Here is a 23,028-nt window from a genome sequence, read left to right on the forward strand (position 1 = left end):
AAATAAAGATAAATGGGACAAAACTGGAGCCCTCTTGGAAGGGGAAGACAAGGAGGAGAGGAGGGAGGAAAGAAGTCTGTTTGGTGCCCCTGGAATGTCTCTTCATGCAGACATTTAATTTTGCTGCTCTTTGTCTTTAGGAAATAGGGTTGGGTCTTTATCCCTTGTCTTGATGAGCCTTGGAAATCAACTAGGGGACACATCTTATAAACCAACCCTGTATGTTTCAGACTAGACAAAGTGCTAACTACTTGTAGCATCTTCGTCTTTCTGCACCTCTGAAGCTCTTTCACTCTCTCTGGTCCTTTGTTCTGTTTCCAAGAAGGCTTAGCTGAGACCCTGGGTGGTTAACTTTTCATATCTGCTCAGTTTGAGGTCGTTTAAAGGACATTGAAAATGGAACAGATAATGCAACGTAGGTTCTGAGATTCCCAAATATTGTGGGGGAAGAAAGAGCAGAGGAAATTGCCTGCCACAGGTTGAACAAGTTTTCAATCCTCACTGTGGAGCACTCTAGTACTCCTGAGGACTCCCCTAATACTTTAGTACTCTTGAAGACTACTCTAGTACTTCTGAGGACTCCTCTAATACTCCTATAGTACTAGAGTGGAGGAGGACAGGCCAAGATATACATTAAGAAAGAAGTCTTGCCTTCTGCTTGCCATCATGATTCTGACTTATCTGTAGTTGCCTTTTGAAAACTACTTCCTACAGAAATTCTTTTAGCTATCCCCTCCAGTTTTTTAAATGGCTATAAAAGATTTCAGCCATTTTTCTCCCCCAGTTTTATTGAGATATAATTTTATTGATATAATTGACAAATAACATTGTATAAGTTTAAAGTGTACACCATAATGCCCTGATACATGCATATACTGCAAAATGTTAACCACATTAAGAGTGGTTAATATTCATCACCAGTTACATTTTTCCCCCCTTGCGATACTTTTTAAGCTCTATTTTCTTAACTTTCAAATATATGGTACAGTCTTATTAACTATAGTCACCATGTTGTACCTCACATCTCCAGAACTTATTTAGATTAAAACTGGAAGTTTCTACCTCTTGATCACTTTCACCCAGTTTTCCCACCCCTCACCCTCCACCTCTGAAAATCACAAATCTGATCTCTATTTCTTATAAATTTGGATTTTTTAATATTCCACATGTAAGCGAGATCATAACAATATTTGTTTTTCTCTTTCTGGCTTATTTCACTTAGCATAATGCCCTCAGGGTCCATCCATATTGTTGAAAATGACTTGATTTCCTTCTTTTTTACAGCTAAATGGTATATATATATATATTTATATATATATACACGCACCACATTTTCTTTACCCATGCACCTGTCTTAGCTTGTTTCCATGTCTTGGCTACTGTAAATGATGCTGCAGTGAAGATGGTGGTGCAGATGTCTCTTCAGGACAGTGATTTGGTTTCATTCTATTATTCCTCTAGGAGTGGGATTACTGGATCATCTGGTAGATAGTTCTACTTTTAATCTTTTGAGGAACCTCCATACTGTTTTCCACAGTGGCTGCACCAAATGCCACTCCCATCGGCAGTGCATAAGGGCTCTGATTTGGATCATCTTAAAGGACAGAGGTTTAGAAGCATCTCATTATTGCAGTGATCCAAACCCAGGCACCCCATGTCTTCATCAAAATCCCATTTGTTGCTCTTGCCAGGCAGGGCATATTGGTGATAAGGCTGAGAAGTGTGGGTGAGGAGAAGGGGGTCTTCCTGGGGTGAATGGCATGTGGTGGGAGGGTGGTAGCTGTTAAAATCCACAGGCACCTTCTCTTCATAAAGTTCACCCGCTTGATTTGGCCATATGGGTGGATAGCTGGATTTGGCTGCTGGTGGTTCCACTGGAACCGGCTGGTGGAAGGGTTCTGAAGAGCTCTGGGAAGAGGAGAAGTCGTAGGGCCAGCTGGTCAGAGGAAAAGGGTAACTGGGACAACTGTTGTCATTCAGAGGACTTCGTCCCAAAGCCACGTTCTTATTCCATGTCTGCAGATCACTGTAATCAGAGAAGACTCCAGAGATGGAGGGCTGGAGCAGGTCTCCGCTGCTGGAGACCCGACTGTGGGACAAATCCCATTTGTCGTAGAGCTGAGGGGGACCCAGGGTGGGAGTGAGGTTTGCCAGCTCAGAGGTACCCCCCAAACCATAGCTCTCGGGGAAGGATGAGCCATCATTCCATGCCTTCTGCTGGGGAGTGTAACCTATCACATGTCCGCTGTAACTAGGAGGCAATTGGACAGCTTCCTGGAAAGACCAAGTTAAACTTTCCCAACTTTGTGTTTCACCTGGAAGAGGCTGGAAAGACAAAAGCTCATGTTAATAAGTTAAACTCACCCTACTTCCCCAGGCACCCACGAGTGACCCTGCACAAGCAAGTGCTCTGTGCCTTTTCCTCATTCCCTACATGCTCGAAGCACAAACATGCACAGAGCTTTGCACAAGCTCATGAGGCCTGCAGGAACTCAAGGCTGCTGCCATTTCAGTGCGAAATCTGACCAACCAGGAAGGGCTGCATGGCCCTTCTTTCACTCAGACAGGAGAATGTTTAGAACATTCCACCTCAAATGCAAATCTGAAACCCTAATTGCCTCTGTGAGAAACTTGTAAGGGGCTATGTAAGAAAAATCAAACCACAGCTTCAGAGTTTTACATTATCCTCAGGGGAATCTCAACTTTCTCCTTGACTTCTCTACTTTTTAGTGGATTCCAAGGGATTTTTTTTTTTTTTCTCAAGAAACTCCAAGCTCACTTTGTTGAATCACAGACCTCTGGCATATGACGTGGTCAATTTTTTTTCTAAATGGAGAAAGTATATCATTCTCCAGTTAATCACAAGAAAAGAATCTGCTTGAGGACTAAATTATCTTCTTGTTTATGTAAAACTATTGACTAATAGGGCTTTCCTGGTGGCTCAGTGGTAAAGAATCTGCCTGCCAATGCAGGAGATCCAAGTTTGACCCCTGGGTTGAGAAGTCTCCTGGAGAAAGAAATGGCAACCCACTCCAGTATTCTTGCCTGGAAAATCCCATGGACGGAGGAGCCTGGCAGGCTATAGTCCATGGGGTCACAAAAGAGTCGGACACGACTTAGCAACTAAACAACCACAACTGAGGAATAAGAGGACGGAGTTGGAAAGACAGACCAGGAAGGATGAGTGAGAAGAAACCCCCTTCAACTTCTGCCAGGGTTGGTAGGTGGGATAAGGGACTGGTTGCCGGGATTCAGGGGCTCCTATTTCTCTGAAATTATGACTCAAATTATGACTTTTTTCCTTAAGGTACATTAGAACCTCCAAGGATGGACTGGCTCAATTTCTGTACTCCTGAAATGTGGACCATTGACCAGCAGAAAAAGTATGCTGCATGCTTGTTCAGTCACTTCAGTTGTGTCCAACTCTTTGTGACCTTATGGACTCTAGCCCACCAGGCTCCTCTGTTCATGGGATTCTCCAGGCAAGAATACTAGAATGAGTTGCCATGCCCTCCTCCAGGGTATCTTCCTGACCCAGGGATTGAATCCACATCTCTTATGTCTCCTGCATCAGCAGGCGGGTTCTTTACCACTAGCAGCAACTGGGAAGCCCAGGAAAAAGTATAGGAATTAGTAAAACACTATTAAGCAGACAAACCCTACCTACACTATGACAGCCAGAAAGCCATGAACATCACAGCACAGTTTGACTGTGGGGAGAAGTGGGCATCCCCACATCCCCAGATGACCACTGTTTTCAGAAACTGCCTGGTTATTTCATCTTGGTCAAGTGCACTAAGGAAATCATCGGCTTCGGGGGAGAATGAAGAAGTATGAGGCTCAGATTTTATGCAGACCATTTCTTTTTGGTTCTAGCAGAAATACAGAGAGTGCCAAACACAGGTTAAGTACTAATTCAGGTCTCTTTTTAACTATAGTAGGGAAGATGATTATGAAATTATATGGACTTTATGGTTGACGGCATGCTGCAAAGATGGTAGACATTAAGAGGAAAACCACATATTCAGTTTCTTCGCCAGATGCTGGCTCATAGGTGAGCCTGAATATATATGATTTGGGGCTCTCCTTTATAGGTTCAAAGACCTGCTAAGAGCATGCTTAATCCATCACAGATAAATTCTGCCTAGGAATTTGTGCTCAGTCTTGTCTGACTCTTTGCAGCCCCATGGACTGCACCTTCTAAGCTCTTCTGTCCATGGAATTTTCCAGGCAGGTATACTGGAATGAGTTGCCATTTCCTATTCCAGGGGATCTTCCTGACCCAGGGGTAGAACCCGTATCTCTTGGGTCTCCTGTATTAGCAGGCAGATTCTTTACCACTAGCGGCATGTGGGAAGCCCTCATTTGTAGGTGATGACAGGGAAATCTACTGCTGCCACCACAGGGATGGCAAGCCCCCAGATATTTTGAAGATGCATGGAGCAAGGTTACCTTTATGTCTGGGCTCTGTTTCAGCTTCGAGGAGACTGAGGAAGACGCTGAGTGCGTTTTCTTCACTGCTCTTCTGGCCTCAGCTTCCAATTTGGTTTCTGGCTTTGGATGGTCATGCTCTCCCTTTGACTTAAAGGAGAAGAAGCAGCAAAATAAACAACTGGATGTACTTCATGGTATGTAAAGTCTTATCTGGTACTCTGCTGTGGGACTGGGTGCTGTTGCAGTTGACTGTTGTCACAAGATCAGAGTAACCTTTTACGACCCTCCCAGGGTTGGGTAGCATCACCGATTCAATGGACATGAGGTTGAGCAAACTCCGGGAGATAGTGAGGGACAGGGAAGCCTGGCATACTGCAGTCCATGGGGTCGAAAAGAGTCAGACACAACTTAGTGACTGAACAAGAAGCCCACCCACCCGCCGGCCTTTGCTGATGGTACTCCTTCTTTGCACTCCTCTCCCCAGCCCTGCCAAGTCACATTCATAGTGATAATGAGTAACACTGATTACACATATTCTTGAATCTTCAGCGCAATGCTATGAGGGCCACACCATTACCATCACCACCAGCCTACAGAGTAGGAGGAGATGGAGGCATGGAGAGATTTACCACCTGGGAAACCTCCTCTAGTAAAGTGGGGGAACTGGGATCCAGAGTGTGCCAGAGACAGCCAGGTAGAGAGCCAACTGTTGGCCATTCAGGTATTTTGTGAGCTGGTTGTTAAAAATGGCTTGACACTTTGCTGTACATCTGAAATTAACACAACACTGTAAATCAACTATGGGTATGTGTGCATGCTCAGTCATGTCCGACTCTTTGAGACCCCATGGACTACTGGGCTTCTCTGTCTATGGGATTTTCTAAGCAAGAATACTGGAGTGGGTTGCCATTTCCTCCTCCAGGGTACCTTCCTCCAGGGATCAAACCCGTGTCTCTTGTGTGTCCTGCATTGGCAGGCAGCTTCTTTAACACTAGCGCCACCTGGGAAGCCCCCCTCCCCCAAATCAAATATACTTCAATAGAATTAAAATTTTTAAAAATATATTTGTTGGAGATACTGAATGAACAAAGAGGAAAGCAAGGAAAGAAAATTTCAGGTGGTCTTGCACAGTTCTACCAAAGAGATCTTTCCAGAGAATTTCTGTCAAGCTTAATATCTTCATTCTCTATTACCTTCAGTATTAATTTTTGATGTGCTTTTGCCATGGAACCCTGTGTTCAACCTTATGATCATGTAAGTATTATGAAAAAATGTATATTAAAATAATTAACTTAAAGAAAACCAACTTGAAATCAGCCATGATGAGAACAGTTATATTCCACAAGTTGGCAAACCCTGTACATTCAGAGCATTTTCTTTTCCAAGGCAGGTTTAGCAAGGACTCAGATCCAGACAGTCCAGCTCTCAGAGTCCACTGTTTCTGCCACCTCCCTGGAGAGGACCCCTTAATACCACATTTTACTGAAAACTGGGGCTTCGGGGAGTAAAGCAATGTGTCCATGTTTAGAGAGCTGGTGAAAAGTCAGAGCTGGGTCTGCGGAAGGCCAGTGCACGGGGGCCCACGTTACCGACAGCGGTCACCCCCTTGGAGCCTGGGCTCCACTCTTGGCTCCTCTCTCGAGGTTCGGGGCACAGACGTTTGCTTGCCCAGAGGGTTCCCCCAGGGAGGGTGCAGGCTCCCCTCCACCTGTGCCTCTCCTGGAGGCAAGTCTCCCTTGTGCTCTGTGGACAGTTCCTGAAGTAAAGAGAAATGGAATCTTTAACGTAAATCCAACCTGGAAAAATATGAAGCGTCCGTCGTGCCTCCAGAAGTTGGTGACGGGAAAGCCCCCGTGGCCCCGGCAGGGGATGAGCTTCAGGGGCCCGTCGCAGTTGGGGCAGCGTTTCCCTACAAAAGAGCAGAGGAAGGTGACCACACTCGGCCAAGCCTGGCCAGCAGATCCCCGGGTCTGTGCAGCTCTGCCTGTGTCAGACTTGACTCCGCAACAGCAGAGAATCCATATGGGCACAGCTTTACAGGCTTTCACCCACTGGGCATGACTCCTGGGCCTAGAAGGCCAGACCACTAAAGCAGCCCAGGTCACTCTCACATGCGGTAGAGGAAGCAGTTACCTACTGAGTGGAATATTTTACAGGTCGGGGGCGGGCGGGGGCAGGGGGAGCTCTTTTAAGCAAAAAAAAAAAAAAAATCCTTCTCTCCTTATTTACCGATACTTGAAATTCTTTGTAAAGAGGAAAAAATCCTTTCACTTCACAATTTGAACTAAGGGTCAAGGAGCAAAACCACATGACGGAGAGAATGCAGCTACTAAATTTCCACTAAAGTGTAAATGACTGATGCCGTCCGGCCCTGAGAGCAAGTTTGGAAAACAAAGGACAAGGAAAGAACGTGAAGTAACTTGAGATCCGAAGCAGGCAATGCACAGGGAATGCTGATGCATCTATTTCACAATCTGATGAATATGATAAAAAAAGAAGAAGAAGAATTAGCATGTGATGATGGCCTGAACCTAAATGGCACGGAATTGAGTCTAACCTCAGATTTAGTCCCGGGTCCCCCCTCCAGATCAAAGCGCTCACTGAGATCATTTGGGGGGCCCCATTCCCCAAGGTGTCAGGGGGCAAGCCTGGTGCACAACTTTCTGTTACACTATTCACATATGTGAGTGCGCTGATGAGTTAATGTTTGTCCCCTGAGTGATGCATCCTCCTTTTAACAGAGGCCCCAAGTCAGATCTTAACCCAAGGGAGCAGTGTTAGGGGTGGGTGCACCAGACATGGCAGATCTATGGGAATACAGGGGCCTAGGGGGCTGGCTGACTCTCCTTAAAATGATCTCTAGAAACAGCCTTGGTCTCCTCCACCCTCCAGCAAGGAGGCTGGGCCCTTGGCAGGAGGGAGAACGTTGAGGCCCCTCAGGGCGGGAGCGCCACTTACTCTGCTGCTTCTGCCGGGCCTTGTCGCAGATGGCTGGCCTCAGGTAGACCTTGCGGCCCTCGGCGACCGAGCAGTCGCGGCCGCACACCACCACGCCCAGGCAGGACTTCTTGAGGATTCGGGAGTTGTGGTTGTTGGTGTTGCGCATGGCCCAGCTGCTCAGGTGGCGCTGCGCGTTCCTGTCGTCGGAGCTGTAGATGTGCTTCTCGTAGGCATCGGGCCACTCCTGGAACCAGTCTGTTTTTTTCACGTTCTGATGAAAACACAAAGGAGATTATTATAGTTTCAGCTGGAAGTCACCACTGGGCACATAGGTGGCCTGGCGCCCAGCTCTTCTGGGCATTGTATCTCTGGCAAAGACCCAGCTGGATCTTACCACGCAGTGGGGGTCTGAGCGCGCACAGCCCGGCTGCGGCCACGTGACCGCTGGGTCCATCCCACATCTGCCCCCTGGACCAGAATGGCTAGTGATGCAGCCCTCTGCGGGACTGATGCTCCTCTAGCCTTTGGTGATGAGTGAGGACCACTGCTCACTGAGAATGTTGGAGAGTGAAGCAACGCGATGGTACTCTTGCACAATGGCTGTGGATGGCACTGGGGCAGGGCAGCGAGACAGTGTTGCGCTCCACGTGGTGCTCAGCTTGTTGAGAAAGTGGAGGGTTTAATGCACAACCAGCTGAGAAACGCGGTGGAAGGCTGGACAGCCGCTTCCGCCTCTGCGGAAATTCTCTCCCCTTTGCTCTACTCCCATGTTCATGCGCCTCAAACAGGGTGGAGGAGTAAGGACAGGTTGAGCTTGACTGAAAACTTTCATGTTCCTGCCCAGGACTGACACAGTTCCCTGCCTATGGGTACCTAACTAAACCAAACTCTCCTCTTTAAGTAGGCAGGGACACAGGACACTTAATCCTCATAGCATAAGTTATTTAACTTTCTGTGTCTCCATTTCTTCATCTGTATAATGGAAATAACCAGACCTACTTACCTCCAGTGGGTCTGAGAGTTACATAGGATAACATATAAGAATTACTTAGCTCATCACCTAGTATGCAGGGAGCTCTGGCTGAATGTTAGTGAAGTTATGGCTCATGGCCATGTTTGACCTGTTCTTAGAGTGAGAATCATTAGCAATCTCAGTGGTCAAACTTAAGCAGTGCCCATTCTTGCAGCTTCCAGAGACATGGTATAAGAACATTTTTCAACAAGAAGCTTCTGGAAGGTTAGGGTTTAGATTCTAGAAGCTCCAGAAGGGTGCTTCTCCTTTGCTCCCCAAGCAAGAAAACACAGCATAGAATATGAGAAAGGAAAAACAAGACATTTGAAAAGGATAAGCAAACATCAGGATGGAAGGGCAGCTCCAGGAGGTCATATCTCTCCAAGTTGGAGTTCAAGTGTAGAAGACACCAAACAACTTTGTAACATGAGACTCTGGGTAGGCAGCTGTCTCATTTTGCTTTTCTTCTAAATGGGGATATTGATAAAACACTTTTCACAAAAGTACTGGGAAGAGCAGATGTGTTGTAAACTGTAAGTTTTATATTGTTAATGATAGTTGTCATTTGTATGGAATTTCATGGAGATTGAAATGGGTCTGAGGAAATAAAAATGAGAGGTTTTATGTACATGAGAGGTAGTACTAATTAATAGTGAAGAGCTAGGGTCTGCAAGCTAGGACCATGAGCCAATTCCAGTCCAATGCCTGTTTTTTAAAAATATATTTATTTATTTGGCTGTGTCAGGTCTTAGTTTTGACATGTGAACTCTTAGTTGCAGAATGTGGGATCTAGTTTGCTGACCAGGGATCGAACCCAGGCCCCCTGCTTTGGGAGCACAGAGTCTTAGCCACTGGACCTCCAGGGTAGTCCCCAATGCCTGTTTTTGTAAATAAAGTTTTATTGGAACCCAGCCATGTTCATTCATATGTGTTGTCTGTGAATATGTTTACACACCGTGACAGAGTCCAGTAGGTGCAGTCAAGACTGTATGGCCCACAAAACCGAAAATATTTACTGTTAGAAGGAGCACAACTTGGGGAGGCACTCGGCCAGGGTGTGGGCCTCACCCTGAGAGGGAAGGGCTCCACTCTCTGCTCTGTGAGATGGGGGCCCTGGGAGTACCTGCCCAACAGGGATGTTTGGAGACCGAATGGGTCAACATACACAAAGCATTCAAAATAGTGCTTGCTTCTCACAGCAGCCAAGGCATGGAAGCAACCTAAGTGTCCACTGACAGATGAATGGATAAAGAAGTTGTAGTACATACACATCATGGAATAGTCAGCCATGAAAAGGAATGAAATAACACCATTTGCAGCAGCATGGATGGACCTAGAGATGATCGTACTAAGTTGAAGCAAGTAAAAAAAAAAAAGACAAATATCATATAGCTTGTATGTAGAATCTAAAAAAAAAAGATACAGGGAATTGCCTTGTGGTCCAGTGGTTAGGGCTCAGTGCTTTCACTGCTGAGGGCCTGGGTTCACTCCCTGGTCAGGAAAGTAGGATCCTGCAAGTTGTGTGTAGCAGGGCGGGGTTGGGGGGGGGGGGGCGGAGAAGGGAAAAAAAAAAGGGAAAAATAAATTTAAATGATACAAATGAATTTATCTATGAAATAAAAATAAACTCACAGACATAGAAAACAGACTTCCGGTTACTAAAGAGGAAAGCAGAGAGGGCTAAATTAGGAGTTTGGAGTTAGCAGCTGCAAACTACTATATATATAAAATAGATTTAAAAAAAAAGGTCCTACTGTATAGCACAGGGAACTCTATTTGATATCCTGTAATAAACCCTAATGGAAAGGAATATGAAAAAGAATATATATTGATATATGTATAACTGAATCACTTTGCTGTATACCAGAACCTAAAACAACATCATAAATCTACTATACATCAATAAAAAATAAAATAGAGCCCGTGCCTGGCACACAGCAAGTTCCACGTCAGTGTTAGCTGTTAGTCTTCTGATCTCGGGCAACACACACCAGCCATTGGGTGTGAGGGCCAGCAGCCTTTAGGAGATGACCCCCAGAGAAGTCACCTGACACTTTAAACCTTGTTTAGCCAAATGTAAGACAGGCGTCCAAGCCCCTATAAAACCAAAGCTTAGTGGGCACAACTCCCGTTTCTGAGCTTCTCTCTCAGAACAGCGACAAGGATCGCTCCGCTGTGCCGCCCAGTGGTGAGGAAAGGGGATGTTGCTCCAGAAGAGCAGGGGAAAGGGGGTGGTGTCTAGGGGTGGGGGTCCCCTCTGGTCCAAAGGCCACTGTGTCTAGTTTCTAGGAAAGAGGCCCAGCCAGGCCAAGATGCTGAATGAGCTGTCTCCTCCAGCTCTCTCCCCAACTTCTCTGGTAATTCTGAGTGGGATTAACTCAACACACAACCTCAGGCAGCCCCTGGAGGCGGCCCCCTCTTCCCCTCTCTGTCTCCTGCTTCCTCCACCCACCTTCTCTTCTCTTCCTTCTGATCCAAAGCTCTAAACAGTGCTCTCTTCTGCCACAGAAATGCCACCGAAAGCATAATATTTTATCTTCTGAAGTAATAACAATGTAGGTTAAAATGTTAAAATGTGGACCTTTAACGATCTGGGCTGCAGAAATTTACCAGTGGATTTGAATTATTCCAATACAAAGCACAGTTGTCAGGGCAGCAGAGATAAGAACAAGGTGGTCTTGAAGGAAAGCTGAGATTTCCATGTTTTAAAGGGATGGGACTTCCCTAGCAGTCCAGTGACGAAGACACCAGGCTCTCACTGCAAGGGGTCTGGATTTGATCCCTTGTTGGGGAACTAGATCCTACATACTGCAACTAAGAGTTCCCATGCTGCAATGAAGGTGCAACTAAGACCCAGTGCAGCCGAGTAAATACATAAATATTTTTTTTTAAATAAATAAAATAAAGGTGAGGGGCCCCTTCAGTCTGGCCAGTGGCATAGACCCCATAAACCAGAAGGAACCTACAGTGTTTGTGAGAGCAATTCAAATACTCCAGTTAAAGCAAGGACTCCCTGCGAGTAGAGCCAGAAATGTTCTTCACTGTCTTTTCTTTCTCTCTCAGTTCAATGCATGTTTTCACTTCCCTATGAGCTTTCTTCTTTGATGAATTATTTAGAAATATATTGTTTAGTTTCTGTGTATTTACAGAATTTCCTGTTGTCTTTTGTTATTGGTGTCTTGTTTGGATCCATTATAGTTGAACACATCTGTGTTTTCAATTATTTTAATATTGTTGAGGTTCGTTCTAAAGCCCACATTGTTTGTTCTGCCTTCCACAGTATGTTAAGCTTTTTCCCATCAGCTCCTCCACCAGTACCCTAGTTTTCCAGTTCTGTTAATAAGCCAGTAATAAGTTTGACAACGCACAACCTCAAGAAAATTACCAGGAGCAAGAGTATTTATATCAAGATATTCTTTTGGCTATTTATATATGACCAGTCTTTTGACCAGGACTTTTGCGGGATTTCTGACATTTTTTGATATTGCAGTTATGAGAAAACCCAGATTCCAGTGATGCAAAGGAATCCAGATGTCAAATGAATGATAGGGAACTCTGAAAATCTCCTAAATTTAAGGCACTAGAGCGTAAAATTTTAGAAGAAGAACAATTATTTCTTAATCTTGTTTAACAAATCCCCACAAAACATTTCCCTCTTTTTGGATCTTCTTTTTATGTTTGTTTCTAACTTTTCATGAGTAACTCTTTGTCTTTCCTCTTGGTTAAGAAGGTTATAATTTAAAGGGAATATTCTTAAGGTTTCCAACATATAAATGTAACAAATTTATATTGTATTATATCATGGGTAATATCATTGGGGGTTTAATGAATATTTATGTGACTTCTGTATGTAATTTTTGTCCCCAAGAGACTTAGTCTTCTAAGTCACTCAAAATCTTTGAAGCTGTGCAATGATATAGCACCTTTCTTTCTTCCCTCATTCTCATTTATTTAACTACTTGAAGTTTTAATGGGTAGCTTAAGAAATACACACTGTTACATAGAACTAATGAATTAAAATCAAAATTCTGAAATGAGACCTCAAAAATATTGATATTAGCATGCTATTATATTAAAAATGACTTTCCCTTGGGATATAATCCACTCTAGTGTAAAACAATTATCTGCCAGGTTTTCTTTAATAAGAATAGCTTATAAATTCCTCATAAATAAATGCTTCCAAATAAAACAGGGCTAGCAAACAGATACATGTTTAAGCAAATCATAGAGAGGGATAGATATTACTTATGAAGCACAGAAAAAAAAATTTATCCAGCATTTTGATTTACCTTAAACCTTTTGGGAACTTACCTCTCTGAACCAACTGGAAACCCAACTCCAAATGTTTTCAAAGAGAGAAATTCAATTTGACTAAATGCTTTTGAGTTAACTTAAGCATTACTGCCTTTGGGTAATCTTGCCATTTCCCACCTTTATTAAAGGTCACGATGCAGGTCAAAAAGTTCCTTATTTGCTCAGACAACACTAAGGTGGGACAGAGTGCCCCAGCTTTCAAATTCTGTCACCCCCTACCTTTTCTTGTCTCCCTTTCCTTCCCAATTCCACCCGGCTAAGCAAGGGACCTCCTGGCAGGCACCCAACGAGAGTCTCTGCTACCATCTCCACCACCCCAGAAGCAGAGGGCAGCAGAAGAATTCTGGCCCCGAAAGTGGGGGCACCCAATGACCATGGGGTCCATATAGGTGGAGATGTCCCAGGGAGTTCAAATGACATTGAGAGCAAGGAGAATGCCAGGCAAAGAGGACAAAGTCAAGAGTGTCCCCGTCAGACCAACAAGGTGAACTGACCAGGCAGTCAGATAATAATTCACCAGAAATGCAGACTCTTATTTACCCCTTAGCTCCCTAGCACCACGACACATCTGATTACAACTAGCTTGTTCTGATTACATTTCTCTACACAAATTCACAGAAGGAGCTCAGAGATTCACCTTTGCCCATAAGACTGAGGCAAAGGAAATTGTGCTTGTTAAAACCATGGTCCAGCAATGAACTCATCAAAGACATGGCCTCTTTGGAGTTGATTCTCCAGGCTTCAGGTGGCCCTGTATTTATGTTTAGCCTATGTACAGTTTAAGATTTTCTCTACAAAAAGTATATTTAAACCTTGGAATTGTGTGAGTTAATAGCTCCGTGTGGCTTTGATTGTGGGTTTAATCGGCAAACTGCTCATGTTCAAGGAACAAAATGATTCGGGGTGTTTGTCTGCTGTGGGGCTATTGGAAGACCTGTGCTTCTGCTCAGAGCATCGGGCAGGTGCAGGGAGCAGAGCGGTCGCTCCTGTCTCCCTGTTCAGTGGATACTATTGAGAAGAAAAAGGAGTTGGTTTTCTATCCAATTGTCAACCAGAAAAAAAAGAAAGAGATTTCTTCATCATTCAAGGCGCTCAAGTATTACAATCAACGCTAATGAGATGCATCCTTGTAATGAAACATGTATGTGCATGCTAAGTCGTTCAGTCGTGGCAGACTCTTTGTGACCCTATGGACAGTCGCCCGCCAGGCTTTTCTGTCCGTGGGGTTCTCCAGGCAAGAATACTGGAGTGGGTTGCCATGCCCTCCTCCAGGAGATCTTCCCGACCCAGGGATCAAACCTTCGTCTCTTACACCTCCTGCAATCAGCAGGCAGGTTCTTTACCATGAGCATCACCTGGGAAGCCCAGGGAACCCTGTGGTGAGCGTTTTTAACAAAGGTGAGACTAACGCAACCCAGACTTTTGCGGCTTGGATCAAGCAAACCCTACAGCAATTATATTTGAACTTCTAAAGTAGTTTAAGGGAATAGAAAGGGAAAGCAAAATTGGTGTATTACGTTGGACTGGAATAACGAGGCTTTTATCAATGATGGTTTTGAGTAAGTTAACTGCCTGCAGTTCTGGGCTGACTCCGTGGAGGCTGGATAAAGTAGAAGTGGTATCAAATTAACCACGAGTCAGACAAGTGATCAGAAATGAGTTCCATGAAGATTTATAAAGACAAACATGCAGCTGAAAGAAGGGAGGAGGGCACATGAAACAATTCTGCCTCCAAACCACCTTTCAGGCCGCTTGTCTCCCAGATCTCCTTACTGAATGCCTGTGCACGGCTCCCCTGTAGGGAGGCTTTGAACTTCAAAGTGCTCTACTTTGCCTTCCTTGTCTTATCTTCATCTGACCTAATCCTCTCACCTTTTACAATATACTTGTCCAGAGAGAGCCCTTTTGCCAAATGCTCAGCCTTTATCCCCATGCCCGAAAGTAAGTGAAAGTGTTAGTCGCTCAGTCGGGTCAGACTCTTTACGATCCCTGTGGACTGTAGCCTGCCAGGCTCCTCTGTCCATGGGATTTCCCAGGCAAGAATACTGGAGAGGGTTGCCATTTCCTTCTCCAGGGGATCTTCCCAACCCAGGGATCAAACCTGAGTCTCCTGTATTGCAGGTAGATTCTTTACCGTCTGAGCCACCAGGGAAACCAAAGCCTACAGCACTCAGTATTCCTAGGCAGTCTGCCATCCAAGTACTAACCAGGCCTGACACTGCTTAGCTTCCAAGATCAGATGAGATGGGGTACGTTCAGGGTAATATGGCCATAGACATGTCGGAGTCATACTAAATTATATACGCCCTCCTTCAGTGCCTCTGGCATTTTTCTATATGGCATTGATTCTCTATTCGGACACTGATTTTGTTCCACTGGCCCAAATCCTGAGTCCTTCCATGAAAGTTAACATGGGTTAACAGCCCCTGCATCCAGTGGTATCTGACACAGCCCACTGACATCAAAACTCTCTGATGTCCTGATGAGGATGTCACTGTTCACTGTCGCCAAAAATTAACTCATAGATCTTGATCTGTGATGTAAAAAGGGCCTTTGGAGTTTCCAGGATCAGAAGATGCAATAAGCACTCAGGTAACTAATCTTGAAACTTGAAGCAAGTCAGTGGATTAATAAGAAAGGAATTTTTAGGAACCGTGGCAAGAACATGCAAATATGAAAAATAAACTATAAATTCTTTGTATGGGTGGGACAGAGAATGAAATTGGGGAAAAGTATAATAGTAGTAAGCCAGTGCTTGCTATTATCGATGGAATTATTTGAAACATATTTTTTTAATGCTCAAACAGATGGTCTGAGGACCACTCATTGCCTAAGGGGCTCCATGGAAAAACAGCTTTGTGGTCAAAAATAAGTTAGGGTGACATTGCCAACACAGCCTCCTCTTGGGAGAGCCATCATGCAGTAAGAAAAACACTATGTCTGCAGCAGAGAGATTGGCTTAGGAAATTCTTCAGTGGTTAGAACTCTGCATTTCCACGGCAGGGGGCATGGATTCAAAACTAAGATTCCACATGATGCATGGCATGGAAAAAAAAAAAAGAAGAAGAAGAAATTGGCTTAACTTGGTTGAACTTAGTCCTTCCTTCACAACATCCATTAAAATTTCTTGTAACTTACACACTACAGAACACATTTTGAGAAAATATCTGTTCTAAACAACTCAAAGATTCAAGCAAGGTATATGAGGAATTACTATTTTACTTTTACAGAGGAGATAATGAAAACAAGAAAACAGATTTGTTTAGAGTCACCCAGATGATAAGCCATGGACCCACTCATTCATGAATTTCATACTTGTCCTTTCTTGTTTAATAAGTGCCAGGCCCTGTGATTGGCACCCAGCCCCTGTCCTAGGGTGCAGGCCACCTTCTGAATCTTGAGTCACCAGATCCTAGATTGTTAGAACTAAAAGAGTCCATAAGAGACTGTTTAGTGCAACAACTTCATTATCAGAAGGGGAAAGGGGACCTCAGATATGCTAAACCACTCCATGAAGTTCTACAGGTAAAAGGAGGCAAGACTGGAATTCAAAGCCTAGGCCTGGTCTCCTAGCCTCGTGCTTCTCATCGTACACTGCTCTGCCTCCAGAAACACTCTCAAAATATAAAAATCTACTGTGCTTGGCTTCAACACCTTCTATTTTTTGCCTCAGCTGGGTCTTGATACGATTCCACAGCCCCATAAATCCAGATGAGGACAATGTTGACTCTGCTCAGAAAATGTGCGTGCGTGCTTAGTCACTTCAGTCGTGTCTGACTCTTTGCAGCCCCACTGGGACTGTGGCCCACCAGATTCCTCTGTCCATGGGATTCTCCAGACAAGAATACTGGAGTGGGTTGCCATTTCCTTCTCCAAAATACTAAAGCACCATTTGCTCTTTTAATCATTTCCCTGGCATATTTAACAAACTGAAGGACACTTATCTATTTTCATGAGCCACTGAAATTTTTCTACAAACTAAAAATGGTACATTTCCAGAATTGCATGTGGACTTTTCTTGTAAATGTCTCTGGTAGCTGAGAAGGCTTAAGTTTTGGAAAATTCATGTTGGAACATGAACCTTTATGAACCCTGAGATCCCCTCCAGGGACATGGTTCTTTCTTTTGTCTATAGATTTGATGAATGATATGACTCCTCTGCCCTAGAAAAAAATACATGTTAGTACAGTGTTCTTAGACCCCATTAAAGGTCCCGCTCTGGGATGGGAATTTGCGAAATCATCTATATACCTGCTTCCTTCAACTCTTGTTTTTGAGGATGCCCAGTTTCTCTATTTGGGACCTTCTATCATGAATTAGGAATATGGGTCTCTGAGCCAGGAGTAATTAAAATTTACCTTAAAGTTTCCCCTAAAACAGCCAGAACTATTGTAAACCAATTACAAGCAACTATAAACACAAACCCTTAAAATAGATATTTGCATGATTTAGCTGTGATATAGTTAGCCATCCTTAAATGAATGGCAAGTAGGGCATACATAGTACTTCCTAGCTCTTCCAAAACCTACCAGGAGGGAATGGGGGAGGAAGTGTAAGGGGAAACATAAAGAGAAGCACTTCACTAGAGTGAAATTTGGAATGATCTCGAAGCCTTTTTTAGAGTGAAATCTGGAGTGAGCATAAATCAAAACTGTGGGAAAAAACCAACAAAGGTGGAATCTCCATTCCCTCTCCTCTGCTTGGGATAATTCAAATTTCTCATTCCCCCAAATCAGGCAAATGAGCATGACCTTCCACTAGATGGTTCTGGTGGTCTCCAGTCTTAGCTTTCCCAGGCACCCTTCCCAATAACTTCCAGTGAAAACCTTCTTTCTTCACTGGAAAAAAGACCAAAACAAGGGGTCAAGGAAATCAGTTTTAAACAACTAATGTTGGAAATTCTCTGGCGGTCCCGTGGTTAAGATTCAATGCTTTCACTGCTGTGACCTGGGATTCAGTTCCCAGTTGGGGAACTAAGATCTCACAAGCCATGTGGCTCAGCAAAAAAAAAAAAAAAAGATAAAAAATAAAACAACTGTTTTCCACCAAATTAAGAGTTTAAAATGTCAATTGCCAGGCCTTCCCTGGTGGCACAGTAGTTGGGAATCCACCTGTCAATGGAGGGGACATGGGATCAATCCCTGGTCTGGGAAGATTCCACACACCGCAGAACAACTAAGCCCATGTACCGCAACTACCAAGCCTGTATGCTGCAACTACTGAAGCCTGCGTGCTTAGAGCCGGTGCTCCACAACAAGAGAAGCCACTGTAATGAGAGGCCCGAGCCCTGCAATGAAACGTAGCCCCGGCTTGCAGTAACTAGAGAAAGCCCGCGCAAAGCAAGGTAGACCCAGTGCAACCAAAAAGAAATAAAATTAAAAAAATTTTTTAAATGTCATTGCCAAAGATGAAGGCAAAGAAAACACGAAATGGAAGTCACTCTGTTAGCTGGAGAGTAGCCCCACATGCATGGACCGTGTAGTCATCACAAAAGTTCTAGAAGAGAACTCTCACCGGGACCTCCCAATGCCAGATTTAGGTTAAACCCATTACTACCAGCAAATAAGGTTGTATGGGAGTTTGTGTGTTACAGAGAGTCAATCTATAGGCACATTATCATGGATTCCATTCTACTAGCTAGCCAGGCAGATGGCATTGGAGCCAAAACAACTTCGAAAGAGAAGGGAAATAACACTTCCTTTGCTTCAGTCTGTAACCAGGGGAGTCTGCTCTGTGAGGGCCTTCTCAAATCATGGGTTTAGGAATCTCCTCTTAAAAGTCCTCAGTCGGAGGCGAGGTTCCCTGGTGCCTCAGTGGTGAAGAATCTGCCTGCCAATGCAGGAGACACAGGTTCCATCCCTGGTCCGGGACAATCCCACATGCCACAGAGCAGCTAAGCCTATGTACCACAACTATCAAGCCTGCGCCCTAGAGCCTGTGCTCTGCAACAAGAGAAGCCACTACAATGAGACGCCTGGGCACCACAAAGAGAGAAAAGCCCACGCATCAACGAAGACCCAGCACAGCCAAAAGTAAATACATAAAAATTATATACATTAAAAAAGTCCTTGGTCGGATGTCCAATTGAAACTCTGTAGGAGAGGCATTTACCCAGCTGGGATCCTCACCAAGTTCCTTCAGGTCTGAGGGAGGTACGTTCAAGGCTTCACGGCCAAATGCTGAGCGCAGCATGAGAACAAGTACATACCTGCGGCAGTTTCATATCATTAATGTCCCAGCTTAGTTCTTTGTCTGCAGAGTCAGCGTTCTCAGGTTCCATGATGAAGTCAGGTCACCCACGCGTTTCTGTCTATCCAGCTGCTCTAGAGGCACTTGAGAATTTTGCTCTCAAAGGCTCTTACAGTTGGATCAGTCCACCCAAGCAGTTTAGACCAGGAGACTGCTTTCCAACACTAAAAAATAAATGACAGTGATACTCAGCATTAAGGAGATAAAAATCAGTGCTCTTGGGAGGAGACGGGGTGGGAAGGAGGTTCAAGACAGAGAAGACATAGGTATACTTGTGACTGATTTGCATTGTTGTATGGCTAAAACCCAGACAACTCTGTAAAACAGTTATCCTCCAGTTGAAAATGACTTTTAAGAAAAGGAATTCAGAAGAAAATATCATTAAAAATACCAGCGCTCGTCTGCCAGAAAAGACTGTTTCACTGACATTTTGGTAAGCACCAACATACAAACAAAAACAAAATGTAGGAGCCATTAGTGAACTTGCTGGAATAAAGCTTGACTATGGGGAAGAACATCACTTTCACCCTCAGATTTGGACTACCTTCCTGGTTGCTAGCCCCAAGTGCAAAGGCCTCTGTAAGTACCATGGTCACCTGTAGCCAATGGTTAGGACCTTTTCCTCCATGTACCAGGTTGGGGAGGGAGGGATAACCGGCTTGGAGTTGTTTCCATGGATACACCTTCATAAATTAGCTACCCTGTGGATGTGTTACAAGAGGGGAACATCACAGCCAGATGTGTCTAGAAGTCTTTTTAAAATTTAAATTCCCATAGAGATTAATAATCCAGCATATATTTTATATATTGGAGAAGGAAATGGCAACCCACTCCAGTACTCTTGCCTGGAGAATCCCGTGGATGGAGGAGGCTACAGTCCATGGGGTCACAGAGTCGGACACGACTGAGTGACTTCACTCATATATTTTATATCTTCAAATAGTCTCAAATGATTATCAGATTCCTCTAAAACCGTGGCACTATTGACGTTGAAAACCTGTTTGATAATCTTTGTTGTGGGGGTTGCCTTGTGCATTGTAGGATATTTAACAGCATCCTTTGGTCTCTGCCCATTAGGTGTTGGCGGCAACTCACCCCTCCTTGTTGACCACCAGCCATATCTCCAGACATTTGCCAAATGTCTCCCAGAGGGAAAAACTGTTTTTTGAGGACAACTGCTCTAAAATAGTGTTTCTCATCTTTGTTTGATCCAAAGCACCCTTCAAGACTTTTTGACTTTAGCAATCTCACTCTTCCCTGCCCGCCACAAGAAAATTCTGTCTGATCTTACTTTCATTAAATTGTATTTCAGAAATAGTAGATATTAAAAAATGTTTGTGCAAACTGTATTCCACCACCCCCATCAAGAAATGCTAGTTTCTAATTATGATTGGTTAAAGGGGATTTGTTCTTGTTTGGTGGCTAAGTTGTGTCCAACTCTTTGCAAGCTCTTGGACTGTAGCACACCAGGCTCCTTCGTCTTCCATCATCTCCCGAAGTTTGCTCAAATTCATATCTCTAAAAGGAACTTACCCTCCCCTCCCCCCAAAAAAGTAAAAAGAAGGAAAGATATTTAAAGTGTTCAATTTTGAGGGGAAAAAAACCCCAATCATTTTGAGATGACATGTGCTTGCTAATAGAATATGAAGTAAGACATGTTTACATGTGTGACATTTCCATGTCTTGGTGCTCTAGTGCCATAATGATGTTACATAGAACCACTTAAGAGGCACTCAAACCACAAGTTAGTTTAATAGTCTAAATCTTACAGAGTCCCATGTTCCTCTGTTACTGTTCCTCAATAATTTAGCTTTATGTAACCCTAATACTTGCCAGTCACTGAGATGTACTGAAGTAAAGTGCGTAGATATAGATGACTGTTGACCTGAACATGTAAATGAAGCTCTTTGCCACTAAATAACAAGTTAATAGGAGTCTTTTCCCTCCCTAACATACCTACCCACTCACCTACAACCTAGTCATCCAAAAAGATGAAACTTCAGTATCCCTGATTCAAACACTGATGTGCAAGATTAAATATCCATTGAGTTTAAATCAAATTCTATTTGGGAAAGAAACCCTAAATTACAAAATAAATGATGCCACAGATTGACTTTAATTCAGACTTTAAAAAAAAGTATATTAGAATAACAAGATTCACATTTCAAAGCAGTCGAAGATATTGCCTTAAGCCTAAGCAATGTTGATATAATTCTTTTGTTTTTAAATTAAGGAAAAGGAAATAAAAAATCTTGTGCAGAAAAACTACCTTGCTTTTCCGATTTTTTCTGATATGAATTTTTGCCAAATGAACATGAACTTAATATTTCTCTGAGAGCTAAGACTAAAACACAAGGAAGAAGAAAAGATGGTTTGCAGCCTTTGAAACAAACAAGCAAATTCTGTTTTCCTCAGGATTAAAAAACATTTGTCCAGACTTTCTTTTTTCAAAGCAACTTGGGCCAAAGTGTGTTCATGTCTTACCATTTTTACAGAAGCCCAAGCAGAACAAGTGAAAACCCTGTAGAAATGGGGTGACCATTGTCACCCCCCCTTACAGTTGTCTCTCCTTAGGATTTCTGGCTTTGTTACATTTTTTTAATATAAATTGACTTACAATATTAGATTAGCCTCAAGGGTAAAACATATTGTCATCACGAAAAGACAAGCTACTATCTATTACCATACAATTATTACAAAATTATTGACTATATTTTTAATGCTGCATATTATATCCCCATAATTTATTTATCTTACAATGGAAACTTTATAATGGTTTCCTTACCTCTGACTTCTGGAGATGTAGACAAAACTGCTTCAGAAAAATGTCCTCTCTGATTCAGGTCCCAGCAAGTTCTGGTCATTTTCTACGCAGAGACTGCTGTTCCCTAATCCAGGTCAAGGTACACTATGCTAATGAGCTCTGGCAATAATCCAATCAAAATCTAGATGCTCTCAGCTTGGGATAGGTAAGAGTGACCCGGGAGCCACTTACCCAGCCCAATTCTTTGCAGAATGCCAGCAATGTGATGAATATTCTATGGTACGCTTATGAACATTCCCCTTTTTATGTCAAAAAGGCGTTTTAACAGAAATGGACATTGCTAAGATTCTCATGAGGAAGTCCAGATGTTTTCTTTCTTGTAATTTCAAAGTTTGGGCCCAAGGCAGACTGAGTAACGGTAGAATTCTAATTCCTTCACCATTTACCTCGGCATGTGTGCAAAGGAGGGAAGACAGGCAACCAACAAGATATGTCATAGTGATGGAATTGATTGGAACACACGTTTAGCAGCTGAACAACAACGACAAGATGTTGGCTAGCCAACACCTCCCAAGCTACTAAAATCACTAAAATGCCATCCTGCCCCTAACAAGGATGCCCCATGACTTCTGAGTGTCTTAATTGCAAAGAATAATATAATCCTTTCTTCAAAAGTGTCCTGAGCAGTCAGGGTGCAGCCCACATTGATTCAGCTCACCTGCCGTGTTCCAAGCAGTCTCTGGAGATAAGCAAGGAAGCATTAAAGCCCTGAAGAAGTTTAGAGGTAGAAAAGATGAGCAGACACTGAGCTTAAGATAACATGATGCATGGAAAAGAAGTAGTCTGGAAGGATGTAGAGAGGAAGGTACTAAGCTGGAGGGAGGAGACTCAGGGGAATCTTCTTCCACCAACAGCATGCCTGATCAGCCTTTTGAAGGACGAACCATTTGAAGGTGTCAAGGAATAAGACTTCGCCCTAGATAGTGGCAACACCAGGGGCAAAGGTAAAATGGTATGAGAAGTATGTGTGCTCAGCCCGCTGAGAAGTCAGTCCCTGGAGGAAGGTCCAGGTCATCGGAGGAAGGAATGAGTAAGGTGGAAGGCAAAATGCTGGGGCAGTCTCACCAGCTGTGTCATGCCCTGGGAGACCTTTGGCAATGTTGGAAAGATGTTTCACTAGGCTTTCAGTTCATTAGAAAATTCCTCCCCATCTGGAGTTAAGACCCTGCATGGTTTTCTTGTATTTTATTTGGCTAATACTGGTGTGCTCTTTGTAGACCCTCTTTGGTCAGGATCTTTCTCCATCCCCCAAACA

The 23,028-nt window shown here is 43.7% G+C and overlaps 1 protein-coding gene and 1 pseudogene across 1 annotated transcript; both read right to left on the reverse strand.

Annotated features, from left to right (window-relative positions):
* Positions 1-791: 791 nt before the first annotated feature.
* On the reverse strand, positions 792-21,863 carry GCM1 (glial cells missing transcription factor 1). Its single transcript, XM_043908747.1, has 6 exons — positions 21,735-21,863; positions 18,909-19,113; positions 7,393-7,645; positions 6,231-6,343; positions 4,453-4,581; positions 792-2,325 (listed from the first exon to the last, which is right to left on the reverse strand). The coding sequence occupies exons 2-6, from the start codon at positions 18,978-18,980 to the stop codon at positions 1,591-1,593; spliced, it is 1,302 nt and encodes a 433-aa protein (XP_043764682.1). The 5' UTR covers positions 18,981-19,113; positions 21,735-21,863; the 3' UTR covers positions 792-1,590.
* Positions 14,859-14,977, reverse strand: LOC122697859 (annotated as a pseudogene).
* Positions 21,864-23,028: the final 1,165 nt, after the last annotated feature.

This window comes from Cervus elaphus, chromosome 7 (genome assembly GCF_910594005.1).
Source record: "Cervus elaphus chromosome 7, mCerEla1.1, whole genome shotgun sequence".
NCBI classification, from domain to species: Eukaryota; Metazoa; Chordata; class Mammalia; order Artiodactyla; family Cervidae; genus Cervus; species Cervus elaphus.

Coding starts and splice junctions, on each gene's coding strand:
- GCM1 (XM_043908747.1), bottom strand. CDS start 18,980: ATGGAACCTGAGAACGCTGACTCTGCAGACAAAGAACTAAGCTGGGAC. Junction 7,646..18,908: donor ATGATATGAAACTGCCGCAG/GTATGTACTTGT, acceptor TGTTTTCATCAG/AACGTGAAAAAAACAGACTG. Junction 6,344..7,392: donor GGCCCGGCAGAAGCAGCAGA/GTAAGTGGCGCT, acceptor GCTCTTTTGTAG/GGAAACGCTGCCCCAACTGC.